Source organism: Camelus dromedarius, chromosome 9 (genome assembly GCF_036321535.1).
Source record: "Camelus dromedarius isolate mCamDro1 chromosome 9, mCamDro1.pat, whole genome shotgun sequence".
NCBI classification, from domain to species: domain Eukaryota; kingdom Metazoa; phylum Chordata; class Mammalia; order Artiodactyla; family Camelidae; genus Camelus; species Camelus dromedarius.
The window spans coordinates 66,893,903-66,912,045 of record NC_087444.1 but is presented as its reverse complement, the minus strand read 5'-3'; the positions used below and the strand labels follow the sequence as shown (position 1 = coordinate 66,912,045).

The 18,143-nt window shown below is 41.6% G+C and overlaps 1 protein-coding gene across 1 annotated transcript in view; it reads left to right on the top strand.

Moving 5' to 3' along the window:
- The window catches only part of LOC105096945 (zinc finger protein 27), a 64,355-nt gene extending 51,586 nt beyond the window's left edge, over positions 1-12,769 (top strand). Inside the window, 3 exon segments of the mRNA XM_064490001.1 lie at positions 6,962-7,091; positions 7,605-7,700; positions 10,782-12,769. Coding sequence (XP_064346071.1) covers positions 6,962-7,091; positions 7,605-7,700; positions 10,782-11,737 — 1,182 coding nt within the window. The 3' untranslated portion in view covers positions 11,738-12,769.
- Positions 12,770-18,143: the final 5,374 nt, after the last annotated feature.

The window sequence follows — 18,143 nt, the reverse complement described above, 5'->3', positions numbered from 1 at the left end:
AGTATGACATTAACAAGCCTACTTTCCCTTCTTGGGGAAAGTGTTCTAGAAAAAATATATGCACTTCAACCACACATGCTCTGTCATGTGCTGGGTTCTCAGGAAAGCAGACTTGTGGATGGAGATCTGCAAGCAGGAGGTTTACTAGGGAGGCTCTTGGAACACCTGTAAGTCAGTGAAGGAAGCAGAGTGGGCAGAGGGGGTTGTTGAACAGAGGCATCAGCTGATCTTACAAGATGCTCTGGAGTTGGTATGGTCCTCAGTGTTGTCGTGAATGGAGGCAAGGAGGCCACTGCATTCTGAAATCAGTCAGTCTTTGGTTGTAGGCTGCCCCAGGGAGGGCATGTAACCTTGGGTGGAGTGGCTCTCTTTGACCAAGGGAAATTCTCAAAAGGTCTCAAGCCTGCAACAGCCAGCCGTCTCCTAGCAGCTGGGAGAAGTACCTTGGTACTCCAGGGGGATTTGGGTGGAACGCCACAGCCTCTCGCTACACATAGATACAGTGGCCAGACACTTATTATACATACTACTCTACCCTTTTCCCCCCTGATTAAAATGTCCTAGAGATGGTACCATATTGGTACTTTTTTTTAAACAATGTGCATAATCTCCATAATATGCATGGAATATATAATATACCCCCCTCCATTTTTTGGACCTTCTGATATTTTCCAAATTTGATATTACAAGCAATGATGCAAGGCACATTCTTTGTTGAAACGTGTGATGTACAAGGGAGAGATTCCAGCAAGAGTCACTAACTGTGTGCTTCCTGGTAGCCCAGCAAAAAGGCAGAGACAGCCCATGGTTTGTGCTAGCCATAAGGAAGAAACATATTGTTATTTCCAAGAGAAAACTTAGCTTTTTAAGGCACTTTTTTCTAAAGACATTTCCCTGAGGGGCCTTCTTATGACTGAGGTCGGGCAGTACTGTTGCTGACAGCGTGGTCCCAGGACGAGGGCATCTCCTGGAAGCTTTTTAGACATACCGAATGGCACGCCCCAGCCACACCGGCTGGACCAGTTAACTGTGGGTGGGGCCTGAGAATCTTTGCCTAACAAGCTCTGGACATCCTTCTGCACATGCAAGTGTGAGCAGCACTGAAAGAGTGGACAAAATTCTTAACGATCACTAACAACACAGAAGCATGTTTTCTCCAGGGCTTCAACTCATCCCTCGGAGTTGAGTGTAAGCCCCAAGGCGAAACTCTCAGTTCCCCAGGTGACCAGAACCACCACGGTCTCAGCTTCCCAATGACGTGACTGTTTTCTATCAATGTCAAAGTTGCGGGAAGTTTTAACTCCTCTGTGCTTTGTGGCTCATGGGTAACGGCAGAAAATGCTAAATTCCAGTTAAAAGAAAGTGAAAATACAAATATTACTTCTTCTGTGAGGGGGCAGGAAGATTCCTCCAAGTTTACAGAAGTCCTGATTTTGATCTAAGTTATCGAGATTGAGGAACAGATGAACTGCCCACTGTTTAAGTTTCTGTCTTTCCCTTTAGGTGTCTCTGCTAGTTTGGTAGCAAACAGTTGAACGTCTTATTCCCTAGCATGACTCGGTGTGAGGTCTTCCCAGCCCCCCCACCTTCCTCACTGATTTTGGATGGTGAAGGACCCTGTGCCCTGGCCGGAATCCCCGCAGCCCCAGAGCTCCTGCTTTCCTACGTCTCATTCCAGGGACCCAGCTCTCCCCTCTCTGAGTTCTTTTCTCTCGTCCCTACAACCACTGTCAGTGTCTCCAACCCTAGAAACCATTACCATTTGTGAACCAGAACGTCCTTTGCTTTCTCTCCTGGTCTCCTTCATCTCCTGAAGTGAGTTCCTCGCTCTTGCTGTTTCTACCTCCTGTTTCTCATTTTTTCTTGAGTCCAGAATCCTCTCTTCCCACTTAAATAAAACTTCTGGCCAAGGTCCCAGGTGACTTTGCTGAGGCTGAAGTCAGGAGATGCTTTTTGATGGTTGTGCTGAATTCAGCTGTACTTTCTGTCTCCTTCTTCTGTCTGAAAGGCAGCCCCATGTTCTGGGTGAGAGCACTCAGACCAGACTGCTGAATCTGAATGCCAGTTTTTGGCAAGTCCTTGAACCTCTCTGCCTGTTTTCTCCTTTGTAATATGGATGTAGCATTAAATGAACTAATGTAGGTAAAGTGCTTGGAATAGACTTTGTTTATGACACTCAGTGAGGTTAGTCCTCCCTCCTTCATGCCGGGGACAGTGCTTCCCTACAGCTTCTCAACATCTTCTGTGGTTTCTCTTTCCATCTGCTTACCTCTTAGATGCTGATGTTTCTGTGGGGCCTCTGGGGGTGGTTTCATCCACTCTTAGGTGGATACTGGTGAGTCTACAGGTGACGCCCTCCTCTACACCCAAGCCCAGGCCTCCTCCCAGAGCTCCCACCCCCTTTGCCCACGACATGATCAGCATCGTCCCTGGCTGCCTCGTAGGACTTTACGTTTAACGTGTACAAAGTTGAACTCCTGGTTTCTGTCTCTTCTTCCCTGTTTCCCATCTCAGGAGATGGTACCATCCCACCAGGCAAGCCAGGACCCTGAGGTTTGTCCTTGATTTCTCCCTGCCTTCCACTTGTCACACTCAGTCACCAAGTTTTGCTAATTTTACAGCCTTAGTGTTTCTTCCGTCTCTCTCCTCTTCTTCCCTGTGTTTGGTGAAAATGGCATGGCCTCTAGGGTGCAGAGTTATATCTTTTCTAGTTTGCTCTGTTCTGTGCTATTCCCTTCTATTCTGTTCCACCCCACCCCACCCCGTCCCGTCCCAATTAGCTCTGTTGGGGAAGTGCTGACCCAGAGCCTATCACTGAGCCAGGCCCTGTGCTCTGTGGCGAAGCCTGACTGCTGCTCTCCTGCTCCTGTGGTGCGTTCTGGCATCAAAGAGGCTGTCTGCTTGGCGCCTTCTCTGTGCCATGGCCTTTGTGTGGGTCTTAGGGTCTCATGGGCCAGCCTGCATGGCCTCCACCCCGGTTCTGGTCCTGCCTTCGGGTCCACCTGCCTGGGCCGCTGCTCAGGTAGCGCTGTGAGACCTGACATTCTTCAAGGAGCCCTGAGCCTCTTGAGGGTGGAGAGTGGCTGCTCTCAGCCCCTTCAGCCTCTGCGGGGCCCTGTCAGCACTTCCTTCCTCTGGCCAGTCCCGGAGAGGATGGGCCGGTGTCACTGGCACTGTGCAATGCACTAGGGCTCCCCACCCCACCGACACCCAGGCACAGACCCTGGCCACCCCCTCTTTTTTTTGTCCTTTAAATTGTTTTCCCTTTCTTAATAGATTTTAAAATATTGATTTACAGTCTTTTCCTCCTTAAATAAAATAGTTACCTTTATACAGTGCTGTTATATGCCAGGCATAGTTTACACATGTCAACGCATGTAAACCACATAACTAAGAGACATACACTATTATCATCTCCATTTAACAGATGAGAATACTGAGGCACAGAGAGGTTAAATAGCTTTCCCAGGGTCACTCATTTAGTGGCGGAGCCTGTAGCTGAACTCAAGCAGTCCTGCCCTGAAGTCCATCCTTTTTGCTGATCTGCTCCATTGCCCCTCGTTGTCTGTCAGCCAGTGTGAAGTTAGCGAGCAGCCCACAGAGCCACCCTCCCTTATGACAGCAATTGTAAGTTTGGAGGGTCCCAAGACCACCCTCAGGTTTGATAATTCTCTAGAAGGACTCACAGAATGTTACACTCACAGTCAGGGTTTATTACAGCAAAAGTACACAGATTAAAATCAGCCAAGAAAAAGATACTTGGGGCAGAGTCCAGGAGACCCCTCACACAGTATGTCCATCTGTCCTCTCCCAGCGGAGTTGTGGACAGTGCTGAATTCTCCCAGCCACCACGTGTGACCATGTAGAGTATTGCCAACCAGGGAAGCCCACCTAAGTCATGGCGTCCAGATCTTTTTTGGGGGATTGGTCACTAGGCATGGTTGACTGCTGACCTCAGTCTCCAGCCGCTCTGGTGGTTGACCTGATGCCTGTGACCCATAAATCACATTGCTAGACTTTCTGGTGCAGCCCAAGGGCCCCCGGTGAAAAAAAGAAGCCACTCTTATCCTGGAGGACATTCCAGGGGCTTAGAGATTAACTTCCAGGAGCTGAAGGCAAAGATCAGACCTCTCCTTGGGCAAGATTAAATTCTCTACAGTTGCAAAACTGTTTCTTCTACTTATAGGAATAGAGGAAGTTTTTTCCCCCTATTCCAACAATTCTCCAGTTCTGTGCAGACAAGTTAGGGACTCAGTCTCCCAAGACTGCCCACCACTTCAGATGCCAGTCACAAGTCTCAGATTGTCACCTGAACTTCTGGTCAACCAGCTATAAATCGGTGGTTCCCATGACTCCCTCCTCAGTCTTAACTTGCTCTAACTCACAGAACTCAGGGAATCACTTTATTTACCATCACAGGTTTACTATAAAGGATACAAATGAACAACCAAGGGGGGAGGGTGTAGATCAGTGTTAGAGTCCGTGCCTAGCAAGCACGAGGTCCTGGGTTCAATCCCCAGTGCTTCCATTTAAATAAGTAAATAAACCTAATTACCTACCCCTCCCACATCCCCCCCAAAATGAACAGCCAGATGAAGAGGTACTTGGGGCAAAGTAGGTTCCTGAGCACAGGAGCTTATGTCCCCATGGAGTTTGAGGTGCCCCTCTCCAGCCCTGGATGTGTTCGTCAACCTGGAAGCTCTCTGGGGATTTTATGGAGGTTCCATCATGTAGGCCTAGTTGGTTAAATTATTGGCCTTTGGTGATTAGCACAATCTCTCATCCCTCTCCCCTCACCAGAGACTGGGGGATCTGTGGCTACAGGTTCTAATTCTCTAATCACATTACTGGTTCCTCTGGCAACCAGCCCCCATCTTCCAAGAGTTACGTCATTAGCATAAACTCTGTTACGGTTGACAGGTGCTTGTTACAAGTAACAAAAGACACTCCTATTGCTCCTAGCACTCCGGAAGTCTCGGGGGTTTAAGAAGCTCTGTGCCAGGAATCAGGGCACAGATGCATTTCTTCATACATCACAATATCCCAGGTGCCTTCTTAGGTTAGTACCGCTGGGTCTCCCTCAGCAGCAGGGTCCCAGGGCACTGGGCTCTTTGGGGAATTTGTTCTCTGTGCCCCAAACCAGAGGATTGCTGGGCTGGGAAGCCTCCTTTCCACAGTTGCTCCTCTGGGTCTCCCGCTGAACTCTTCTGCTGTTGGCCGCTTACATATGAGTGTCCCTCGTGGCTCTGGCCTGAGCACTTGGCTCCTCTTGTCTCCTCGCAGACGGATCCCGCACCGCGTGACAACTTTAGCTGCCACTTCTGGGCTGATGGCTCACACAGCTTTAGTACGACGCCCTCTTTGCTTCTGCTGTTTTTCTTGACTCCACTTCATCACCACGGTCACCCAGTTGCCTTAAGGGTGTTACCCTTATGCTCTCTTCACCCCACAACCAGTTAAGGCACAGGTTCTGCTCTTCTTTACAGTGGTTTTTCTCTGTCTCACTGTTAACATCCTACTTGTGAACCTCATTTTCCACCTGGGATATTAGTGAGTCTTTCCTTTCCCTTCCCTCCAGGTCACCTGTCACATTTCTCTTCCCATCCATTCACTTTCAGACTGTGAGTTTTGTATCTCTTGCAGGCAGCATTGCTTTTTTTAAAATCCAGTGTAATTAGATTTTATCTAATCTCTGCCTTTTTGGATTGTTAGTTGGGGGAGGGTATAGCTCAGTGACAGAGTGCATGCCTAGCATTCACAAGGTCCTGGGTTTAATCCCAGTACCTCCAATCAACTATATAAATAAATAAACCTAATTACCTCTCCCTTCCCTCCTCCCCCCAAAAAACTATAATTAAAAACAAAAGAGGCTGATTTGCTTTACAGTTTAGTTTAGGCTTATAAAGTGGAGTGTTAGTCATGTGTTAAATAACCTTATAATTTAATATAGTTTAATATAAATATAATTAAATTATATAAATATAAATAAATTAAATATGTTATATAAATATATATATAAATTATAATAGTTTACTATAAATATAATTAATTATATTTAATATAAATATAATTATGTAACCTATGGTTGGCTTTATATCTGTCTTTTTTGTATTTAGCTCTGTATTTGTCCCATCTGCTTTTGTTTCCGTTTCTTTTCTCTTATGTGTGTGTGTGTGTCTGTTTGTGTGGATTAATTGGACATTTTTTAGAATTCTGTTTATTTACTTCAGGACACCTCTTCGCACTATGATTACAGTGGTTACTCTAGGGATACGGTGTACAGTCTGCTTACGGTTCCCATTGTACCGCTTGACACAGAATGCAGGAAACTCACCCCATGCCTTCTAGAATGGGCTTTCTACACATACTTCTCCCTTTATTGATGTCATATTGTCTTAAAGTCCATCGTCTCACCAGCCTCTGTATGCTCCCCTGTAGCTGAGCGATTGGCCGTCCTTAAGATCGCTATTTGGCCCCAGGCCTTGGTTCATGCTGCTCCCTCTTCAGGGAAGGCAGTTTCTCCATCTTCCTGCAGACAAGACTCAGCTGCACATACCCTGGGCTCTGAAGCCTGAAAAATGTAATGGACCATTCACCTCTCTGTGTGCCGTAGCCCAGATGTCCTGCCGCCCCAGCTCTTACCCTTTCACCCTGATGGCTTTACATATTGCTTTCTCTCCCAGGCTGTGAGCTCCTTGAGGTCAGGAGCCATCCGTGACTGTGTCCCCAGCAACCAGCACTGGGTCAGACACACCGTGAGTCTTCAGTCAATATGTGTTGACCCAAAGTGTAAATGACAACAGCTTCCAGTCCCACCATATGTTGCCCAGAGCCAGGAATATAAAAGGCATCCTAGATAAATGATCGTAATAAGCTCTGACCTGTCAACATTATAAAAAAACCAGAACCATCACTGCTGCCTTCGTTGTTCCCACGTGACTCAGTGCCATTTCATCTTCAGCAGAGACCTGTGTCATTTAAGGACGTGGTAGTGGGCTTCACTCAAGAGGAGTGGCACAGGCTGAATCCCGCTCAGAGGGCCCTGTACCGGGATGTGATGCTGGAGACCTACAGCAACCTCGTCTCAGTGGGTAAGATCAGCTCTGCCACACAATCTAGATGATGCTTGAATGACCACCTTTCCCTTTTTAGTTGCTAAAGGTAACTGAAGTGCCCAGAACCTCTCAAGTATCAAATACTTCCTATGTGCCAGATACTTCCAAAATATTAACTCATGTAATCATCATAGGAGCCTTATGAGGTAAATACCATTGGTACCACTGTTTTACACATCTGGGGACTGAGGCAGAGAGGTGGATTAACTGCCCAGTGTCACCCATTCAGTATGCAGCAAGGCCAGAGCAGGATTTGAACTCCAGCAATCTAGCTGCACACTTTGCCTTCTTAACCCTTACATTGTGCTGCCTCAGTGAGCTTGACTTGAGTTGCAGTGGTCTCGGATGACTAATTCCTTTTGAGTTCTGGACAAGGTGTGTACAGTCTCCTCCCAAGTATACTGTCTGTTGCTCAGCCTTTCATGCTGCCTGAATGGCCCTGAAGACCAAGGAGCTCAGCCTAAGGCCTGGATCATTTCCCTGGAACAGGTTATGAAGGCACCAAACCATATGTGATCCTCAGGCTGGAGCAGGAAGAAGCACCATGGGTCTGTGAGGCGGCGTGCCCAGGCTGCCACTGTCGTGGTAAGTATGATAAATCCAGGTAAAGAGGTACTGTGGGAGGCTGGTACCATTGGAATTTGGTTCAGGGTCCAGCTCTTAAAAGCCTTAGAGCTTTAAAAAAGCAGCTGGAGACGTTTCTCTGAGAGCTTCAGCCTTCTTGTTAACCCTTCAGTCTCCATGTATCCCACCTCCCTGTGTGCTTGTTCTATCTCTGTCCAGAATCCTTGGTCTCTCTTAAGGTTAAAGGTTCACCTTCCCTTTCATAGTCAGGCATTCTTACAAATAAGTTTCTGTGATTAGCCCATTCTTGCTGGTGTCTTACTGTTTTCTTTTCTAACAGTTTCTAGGTAAAATGCCTCAGACCCGCCTGCTATGCCCACGGTCTCACTCCCCATCCTTTCCTTAATCCCTTATATTATCCCTCAGCCCCTTAATTTCCTTAAGTCACAGAGGAGGAAGCAGTGGATTCCAGGAGGTGACCAGGGATCATTGGGTAGGGAAGGAGATGGCTGCGCTTGGCCTTTCTTAACTACTTCTATTGAATGTTCAGAATAACTGCGCCTCTCCCATCAGCCCTATAAAATGTCTCAACAGTACCCTGGTACCCTGAGTGTTAGTAGTCCACTCTTTAGGTTGCCTCTGGACTTCCACTTCTCCACAAGAGTCGTGGGCTTAGCAAGAAGAGTCAGTGCCATCTGTTCCCAGATCTCTTTATGACACTTAATAGTTAGTGTTGTAATCACATCATTGAATTAAATATTATGTAAACCCCAGAAACATTTAAGTCATTTTCATGCTTCTCCGCAAAATAATGTCTTTGAGATTACCACCATCCAGCTTTCACTGATTAGTAGTAGTAGCAGCAACGGCATCAGAAGGACTGGCCAGCACTCGGCGTGCTCACTGTGTGCCAGCTCTGTTCTCAGTCCTTTATGGCTGTCAACTCATTCAACCCTTCCTACACCTAGGGGAGGTATCCAGCCTTTATTACCTCATTGACAAATGAGGAAACAATCACAGAAAGTTTACGAAACTTGTCTAAGAATATAAGAAAGTAAGGAACCGAATGGGGATTTGAACCCAGGTTGTCAGGCTCTTGAACCAGTATTCTTCACCGTCACACTCTGGTGCCTTCTGAGGTGTATTTTGCTGTATGTTCATCAGCCTTCCTGAAACCATTGTAACCTGGCTGTCAGCTGCTTTTCTTTGCCCTCTTTCAAGAATTTTATATAATAACTGGGGGGGAGGGGGGAATGTAGTCAGCCCTCCTGTCTCGGTGCTCTGTATCCTCTTTCCCTGGTTGCAGCCCAGCCTTTTCCTTCCCAGAGATGGCTCCATTTTCTGTTTTCCAGCCTTGATTCTCTTAGCGGTGTAAGTCCCACAAAGAAGTCATCTATTTGGAGACCATACGATGCTCACAACTTGGCCTCTTTGCTATTTTGCCTCCTTTTGTCCCCCTCGTACCACCTAGGGCCCCTTCCCCTCATCTTACCAACCAGTGGGTCATCTCCACAGTTGTGTCCACTTATCCCTGTATTTTGCAGGACAGAAACTGAAGTCATCCTCACTCCTTGCTACCTCCCCTCCACCACACACACACACAAAGTGCATGCACACACATACCTCACCTTTTCATTCCAGAGCTTTGCTACTGTGTGCTTATTCTGAATCTTCTGTCTCTGTCACCCTCTCTGTTCTATGCATACATGCTAGTTTTGTTGTTTTTCCTTTGAGGAATGACTTTAAATCTTCCTCACTGCTTTGCATTTTCCACTGACGTCTCCTAAAATTGAACTCAGATTATCTCATTCCTGAATATCTTTAAGTCAGGGGTTCTTAGCCATGGAACTTTTAAGCATTCTGGGGAAGCCTAATAGACCCCTTTTTTACATATAAAAATAAAATAAAATCCGTAAGATTATAGAAGAAATTACTAAAATACAACAGTTATTGAAATAAAGTTAGAAAATGCAGGATCAAAGTATTTTAAAAATATTAATGATATTAGTGATAATAGCAGATGTACTTCCTTTTTTACACATTAAATGAGATCTGGCATCATGTCTAATAACTGTCATGATCTCAGGTAGAGATGGTTGTGAATGTATTTTGGGAAATCTTCCACAACTATAATGTAACATGAACATACCATATTCCCAAACTAGTACAAAGTTACAAGAGTTAATAGTACTGTGTTTGGTTGCTCAGTTCATAATCAAAAGAAATGCTCAATTTTGGTTAGAACTTAGGGAAAATAAAGGTGTAATTTTTTTTCCCCTATACAAATTCATAGCTTCCAGATTTCTGTCTACCAAGTTAAGAGCTTTTGTTTTAAATTCTAGTTAGCTTTGTTGATTCCTGCTTTTATCTAGTTCATCTTAGAGCCCTTGCCATTTATATTATTACTAACCAGCTCAACATGGTAAACTTTCCTACTGCTATAACAGTGCTTGTCAAACTCTTAATATGATAAGAAGCATCTGGGCAATTTGTTAAAATGCAGATTTTGACTCTGTAGGTCTGGGAATAGGGCTCAAGATTCTTCATATCTATCAACATCAAGTTCCCAGATGAGGCTGAAGTTGACCATTGAGAACCACACGTTCAGGAACAAGGTGTTATGTGACCGTTAGCCCCGTTTCCTCCATAACAGAGATCAGCAAACTGCGGCCTGTAGGTTAGCCACCTGGTTTTGTGAATAAAGTTTTATTGGAACACAGCTGCATCCTTACATTTTCTTACTGTCTGTGTTCCCACCATACAATGGGAAGGTTAAGTAATTGTGACCAAGGCAATATGGCCCATAATACCTGACATACTTACTCTCTGATCTTTTAAGAACACTTTTGCTATAATATCCCCTCTTCTTCAGGATTATTTCCCTCTATACTCTATGACACATTCCATTGCATCCATGCCAGTTCCTGAATCTCTATTCTCTATTCATATGACGTTCTTCCCTGCATGGGTGATTTTAGTTGTGATTCATGCTCTCTATTCATGTACTGTGCACCCCTTAAATTTTGATGGCATTTCTCTAGCAGTTTTATTCCAGATCATAATAACAGATTCATAAAGAAAGATTTGCTGTACTTTCTCTAGAAAACATTTGGCAAGTTAACGTCCAGAGGAAAAGACGGCAAGATGCATTTTTGAGGCAAAGTACATTCATCAGCAAGAAAACACTGCCCAAGGAAAGAAACCATGAACATGATAAGTTTGGGAAAGTATCACATCTGAGCACTGATCTTTTCCCTTCAATTCAAAATCCCAATAACAGGGACCCTTGCGGGAAAAGTTTGAACCATAATTTAGACTTGAATGGTTTTAAGAGAAACTATTCAAAAAAGCAAGATGAATGCTATGGATATGGGAAACTGTTACAACATACAAAGCATGACAGACGACCTAATGGAGAAAAGCTCTGGGAATGCAGTCATTGTGAGAAAGCTTTCAGCCATAACCCAGCACTTATGTATAAACCAGCAGTCACCAGTTCTCTTGTGTACAAACGTAAGAGGGTTCCACCTACAGAGAAACCCCACGTCTGTACTGAGTGCGGGAAAGCCTTCTGCTACAAGTCTGAATTCATTAGGCATCAGAGAAGTCACACTGGGGAGAAGCCATATGGATGCACTGACTGTGGGAAAGCCTTCTCACATAAGTCAACCCTCATTAAACACCAGAGAATACACACTGGGATAAGACCCTTTGAGTGTTTTTTTTGTGGGAAGGCCTTCACCCAGAAGTCACACCGCAGGGAACATCAGAGAACACATACAGGAGAGAGACCCTTTGTGTGCAATGAATGTGGGAAGTCATTTGGCGAGAAGTCATACCTCAATGTACATCGAAAAATACACACAGGAGAAAGGCCCTATCGTTGCAGAGAATGTGGAAAATCCTTCAGTCAGAAGTCATGCCTCAATAAACACTGGAGAACTCACACAGGAGAAAAACCCTATGGATGCAGTGAATGTGGCAAAGCTTTCTACCAGAAGCCAAACCTCAGCAGACATCAGAAAATTCATGCTAGGAAGAATGCTTATAGGAATTAAAACCTAAGAATTGTCAGAAAGCCTTGAGTAAGATATCCTGTTTCATTATGTGTGGAGGAATTCATCCTTAGGAGAAATCTTACTGATTTGGTGAATTTGAACCAAGTGTTTTACCATAAGGCAAGTCATTCTCCAATTGTGATAGAAAATTTTATACAAAAGATTATAGAAAATACTTTATAATACATAAACCTGGTCACTCTGGCTTATGAAAGTTTAAAAATATATTAATGGAATGATAAAATACAAAGTATATATGAAGAAAAGTAGAGGTTTGTTGTTTGGCCCTTTTCTGAATAATAAAGTAATGTTTTTAATGGCTTTTGTTAAGTTAGCCAAAAACTTTATTAAATGTTTTTAATGTTAAAAAGGCACTTACTTTGTCTTTATTATTTTAATATATAAATATATTATTAACTAAAATAATAAATAATTTAAATAAATTATTTGTTTTGCCTTTATTCGTCTTGAAAAGGCAAAGCCAAGGAATAGTTTCACAACCTGACACTGAGTGAACAAAATGCTGTCAACTTTATGACTCAGCACACTCATTATTTAACAACAACAAAGGAGCATAGCCCTAGTACATTGTGCACTACTCCTGTTTTCTTAGTCTTGCTTAAAATGCCTGCCGCAAATTAGTAGGAGAGACACTTTTTATGAGTCTTATAATTCGGTAATGTTTCGTGCACAGATCAATGAAGGAGAATTCCTTTTTTTTTTTTTTTTTTTTCCCTGCAATTTAAGTTGGCAGCATCCACTTTTCTTCCCTATCAATTTCTCTTTGAATGTCCTGGACACTAAATCCCAAGTTTTTACATCATTCCAATTCAAAGCCCACTTCCCTGAATGAGGTATGTATGTAATCTATATAAGAAAACAAATGGCTACATTGTTCAAGACTTGCCTCCCTATAAGAATGCTTGATCCAGAATGAAAAAAGAAAACATAATCACAGATAAAGATGTGATTGAAAGAATGGTTAAAGGTATTTCATGTAACTCTAGATCAACATATTTTTAAAACAAGAAATAGATGCTTTTTCAGCAAAACATAAGCTATGAAAATTGCAATAAGTAGTGGAAAACTTGATGAAACAATTACCATTGGAAAATTTGGAAAAGTAATTAAAGATTTATGATTGAAAATGCTCTAGGTCTAGATGATTTCATGATTTGTTCTATTTAACTTTTAAAGAAGGTAATACCAGTGTTACTTAAAATATTTTACCCCATAGACTATGACCCCCCAATTTATTTTATGATGTCAGAAAAAGTTTAACAACAAGCCCAAATAAAAGCAGTTGGAAAAAAACAAAATTCCAGACCAGACTGACTCATGAATGTAGAAACAAAAGTTATAATTAAAATAATAGAAAATAGAATTTAGCAATATACCTAAAGAATGATATATTATGATGACCAAGTTATGTCAAGAATGCAGAGCCAATGCAGTAATAGAAAATATATCAGTAAAATTAACAGCCTAAAAGAGATGCTATCAGTAGACACTGACAAAGCATTTAATAGAATTTGTAAACATTTCTAATGTAATAAAATATAAATTAAATTATAATAGATGATAACTGCTTAGTTTCTTTACCAAACCCCACAGCATATATTGTGCTGAAGCCATTTTATAAAAACCAAGAACTTAACAGTTTAATAGATGCCCACTGTCATCTATTTTTAATAAATATTATCTTGGAGTTTCCAGTGAAGTTGATTTAAAAAAAAGAAAGTTTAATAATTGGTATAAACAAGGGGAAAGAAAAGGTAAAACTTCTTTTTGCTGATGATGTGATTGTATACCAATAAATGAAGAGAATAATGATTTTTTTGAGTTAAAAAGGTAATTTTCTAAGAAGGCACAGAAATCAAGAATTTTTCTCTGTAAACATCTAATAATTTGTATGCAGTTCTTTTGGAATTACATGAAATTTCAATGATTGTTTTTTAATTTATGCGAAATGACTTTAAACTCCATATGGAAAAATAAATGCCTAAGTATCTAGATAAGAAAAATACGAAAAAGAAAATTTCATACCAAATGTCAGACTATAACATGAAGTAATTCTAATCAAATTAATATAGTATTGGCAAAAGAGCAGATAAATTCATCAGAGGAACAAAACAGAAAATACTGAATAGAACTCAGTGTATATGAGCTTTTTCATGTATGGAAAAAGTGCAATTTCAAACCATAGATGAAAGAAACTGTTTATTTAAAAAGGCTTCTGGCAAAACTGGCTTTTTTTAACCAGGCAGAAAGTAAAGTTGAACCAACAGCACAAATCATATGAAAAAAAAAAAATTCCAGGTGGACTCAGGATTTAAATTTTTCAATAACAATAAAATTCTTGAAAGAAAATGAAAGGAGACTACATGTACACAATCTAGGAATTGGGGATTAACTTTATCAACACAGGCGATGGAAAAGCTGTTAAAAAAAGTAATTGACTGTATTTCTCATTTGCATTGCAAAAGATGCCATCAGCAGCCAATACATAAACAATGATTTAGGGAAAATATTTGCAGAGCCAATCAGATAAAAAGTCTTCTTGAAATTGACAGGAAAAAGATAACAGCAAAACATGGCAAAGAATGTGAATAGACAGTTGAGAGAAGAGCAAATTCAAGTGGCTGATGGCTCTATCAAAAAATGTTTAGCTTCAGTAGTTGTTGAGGGATGCACATTAAAATTGTAATGAGAACAGTATGCAATTAGGCTGACAAAAAAGAGCAGGCATGCTTTTTGTTGTCAGAACAAAGGATATTCTTAGACACTGCTCATAGAAACTGTGAATTGTTACAGTGCTTTTGAGAAGCAGTCTGGCAATATCTATTATAACTTAAAATACTTACACCACTTTGGGGAATCTTCTTTTAGAAGTAAAACCCCGGTACATGAAAGACATGTCCATTTATTGTGAAATTATCCCTAGTGGCAAAAAAAACCCAAAACACTAGAGTCAAAATAAATGCACATTGGTAGGGAAATTGGAAGAGGGAAGGAACTTTAGTATCCATTCCATAGGATGTTTACATAGCCATTAAGGTGGACAAGTTAAAGGTGGGGAGGGCATAGCTCAGTGGTCGAGTGCGAGCAAGCGTGAGGTCCTGGGTTCAGTCCCCAGTACTCACACAGAGAAATAAATACATAAGTAAACCAACCAACCTAATTACCTTCCCCCCAAAAAAAAGAAAAAGAAAAAGAAAAAGGTAGACAAGTTAAAACTATGCTAATGGACTTGAATGGAATTCCACAATGTTTTCTTGAGTGAAAAAAGAAAAGTAGAAGTGTGTAAAATATGACTTTTTGTAAATCAGTTATAAAATGCCTGTAGGTGTTTGAGTGAACATGTATCATACATGTTGGTGTAAGATTTTACATGCATGGAGAAAAGTATAGAAGAGTATGCATCGGGCTGGGGGGAGATGGGTGATGCAGGTGGGTAACTGGGGAGTCAGAGAAGGAAAATGAAAACCCAGAAGAAAAAATATGTAAGTAACTGAACCAAGTATGATATGTCAAGTGTGTGATTAAGAAATTTGACAGGGAAGCTAGAACTCTACTAATTTGTGGAGATATTTCTGGTATGTTGTTAAGTGAAAAACAAATCAAATAATGTATGTGAATCTATTTTTTTAAATTAGAACCTATATGTGTATATATGCATGTGTATGTTTATATGAACAAAGAAAATTGTGGAAGGAAATAAAAAATTTGTTAACACTGGTTATGCTGGTAAGAAAGGGAAATACAAGTAGTTGTTTATTTTATATATATTTGTATTGTTTTACTTGTTGCAAACATATTACTTTTGTAATTTGAAAAACAAAATAAGGAGTGGGGAAAGCATTTTGAAATACATGAAACCTTGCAAATGTTTTTATTTTCTGACAAGATGGCACCCTGGCCTGATCTACTGTCTTTCCCTTAGCTCGGTACTTGGAATATCACCAGAGTAAAAGAGTATGTGTAGATCTAAAGAGCAAAAGGAAATACTTAGAACCCCTCAAGTAGAGAGATGCTCTGGTTTTATTTTGAAATAATTTTTGATTTATGAGAAAGTTGCATTTTCCATTATAGCTTATTACAAGATATTGAATATGGTTCCCTTTGCTATACAGTGGGTCCTTGTTTGTCTGTTTTGTATGTGGTGGTGTGTATCTATTAATCCCAAACTCCTATTTTATCCCTCCCCTCCCCCTTTTCCCCTTTGGTAACTGTAGTTTGTTTTCTGTGTCCATGAGTCTAGTTCTGGTTTGTAAATAAAACTTGTATTTTTCTTTAGATACAAAAAAAAAAAAAAGTTGCAAAACAGTTCCCAAATAATCTTCCAAAAGCTTCCCCTAATATTAATATCTTATATAACCATAGTATAATTATCAAAACTGGGAAATTAGCATTGATACACTAGTAGTTAAACTATATAGCCCTTCCCACTGATACTCTTCATCGAGTCCAAGATCCAGTCTAGCTCCCACGTTGCATTTACCTGTTATTTCTCTTGAGTCTCCTCCAGTCTATGACAGTTCCTCAGTCTTTTCTTGTCTTTCATGACTTACCCACTTTTGAACAATACTGGCCAGTTATTTTGTAGAATATCCCTCAGTATGGATTTGATTCAGTGGGTTATGCATTAATATTACAGAAGTGATTCAGCTTCAGTGCATCGTATCAGAAGGGACATGTGATAAATCTTATTGGTGATGTTAACCTCGATCATTTGGTTAAGGTGCGCAATGTCAGATTTCCCCACTCTAAAGCTGAGATTTCTGCCTTTGTAGTTAAATATCTCTGGCAAGATACTTTGCAGAGAGGTTTTTTTTTTTTTTTTTTTTTTCTTCAATACATATTAGCTCCATAGATTCTGTATGATTAGCTCTGGCAGAGGGTTTAAGCATCCTCAGTAATTCTGATGGTCAGACAAGGGTGGACCTCTGATATGAATCACATCACTTATCATTAGCTCTGAACAAAGCAACCTCCTCACAGGACAGATATTAATGAGAAACAATTATGACATTTGTTAACACTCATCTTTAGCTTTGGTAACCTAAGTATGTTAGTTATCTAGTGCTACCTAACAAATTATCACAAATTGAGTAGCTTAAACCAACACACATTTGTTCTCTCACAGTTTCTGTGAGTCAGGAGTCCAGACACAGTTTAGCTGGGTCCTCTGGTTCAGGGTCTCACAAGGCCACAGTCAAGGTGTTGGTCAGAACAGTGCTTTCATCTGATCCTCAACTAGGGAAGGATCTGCTTCCAAGATCACATGGTTGTTGGCAGAACTCAGTTCCTTGTGAAATATTGGACTTTTAGGGTCTCCATTTCTTGCTGGCTATGGGCCAGAGGCTACGTTCAGTTCCTTGCCACATGGGCCTCTCCAAAGTACAGCTCACAATGTAGCAGCTAACTTCACATCAGGGAAAGAGTCTGCTTCCAATACAGAAGTAACACTCATGTAATATTGTGCAAGTGACATCCTGTCACCTTTGCTGTATTCTATTGGTTAGAAGCAAGTCACAGGTCCCAGCTATATTCAAGAACAGGAAATCATACAAGAGGAATCCCCTTCCCAGACTTCTAGGAGGTATAAATCATTGGGGGCCATCTTAGAGCCTACCCATCTTGCCAGGAAAATAGAATCGAAAAGTAGGAAGAATTCAGGACGGTGATGTGTTGGGACAGAGATCTGAGTGAGCCACAGGTTCTAGATGTGCTCACTGGGAGTTCCTGAACACTAATTAGAAGTAATATATCCATTGAGCTACAAGTGCATACCGAGTGCTTACCATGAACCACACACTGTTCTTTGCACTGGGGTACAAAAGCAGACAGAAAGGGAAACTGATTATTGTCAATGAGCAAAAAATGAATAGGGAAAGAGTACATAAAACAGTAGAAGGGGAGTAAAATTTTAGATCCAGAAAGCCAGAAAGGCTTCAAAAGGAAGCTATGTGCAAGGACCTGAAGAAAGTCAGGGACCTAATAATGCTTCTGTCCACAAAAGACTTCCGGGCAGAGGGAACAGCAAATGCAAAGACTCTAAAATAGGGAGTGTGCCTGGAATGTTGGAGACCAGCAAGACATTGTATTATCTATTGTAAATAACAAATTACCCCCAAATTTACCTACCTAAGCCAACAATAAACATTATTTCACATAGTGCCTATGGGTCAGATAGGAATTGCCACTGGAGCTTCTTTTCCCCCGCCCTGCCCCTTCCCAAATCTTTGTCCACCCAGGGCCTCTTTACCCACCCCAGCAAGCCAGAGCCCAAGTGCCTTTTGCACCCACCGGAAGAAAGCCCCTTGCTACGGCCTCTCTGGTTTCCCCACCGGAAGCGGACTAGAAGCTGCTTGACACCTCCAAAATGGCGGCGCTTAGAGAAACC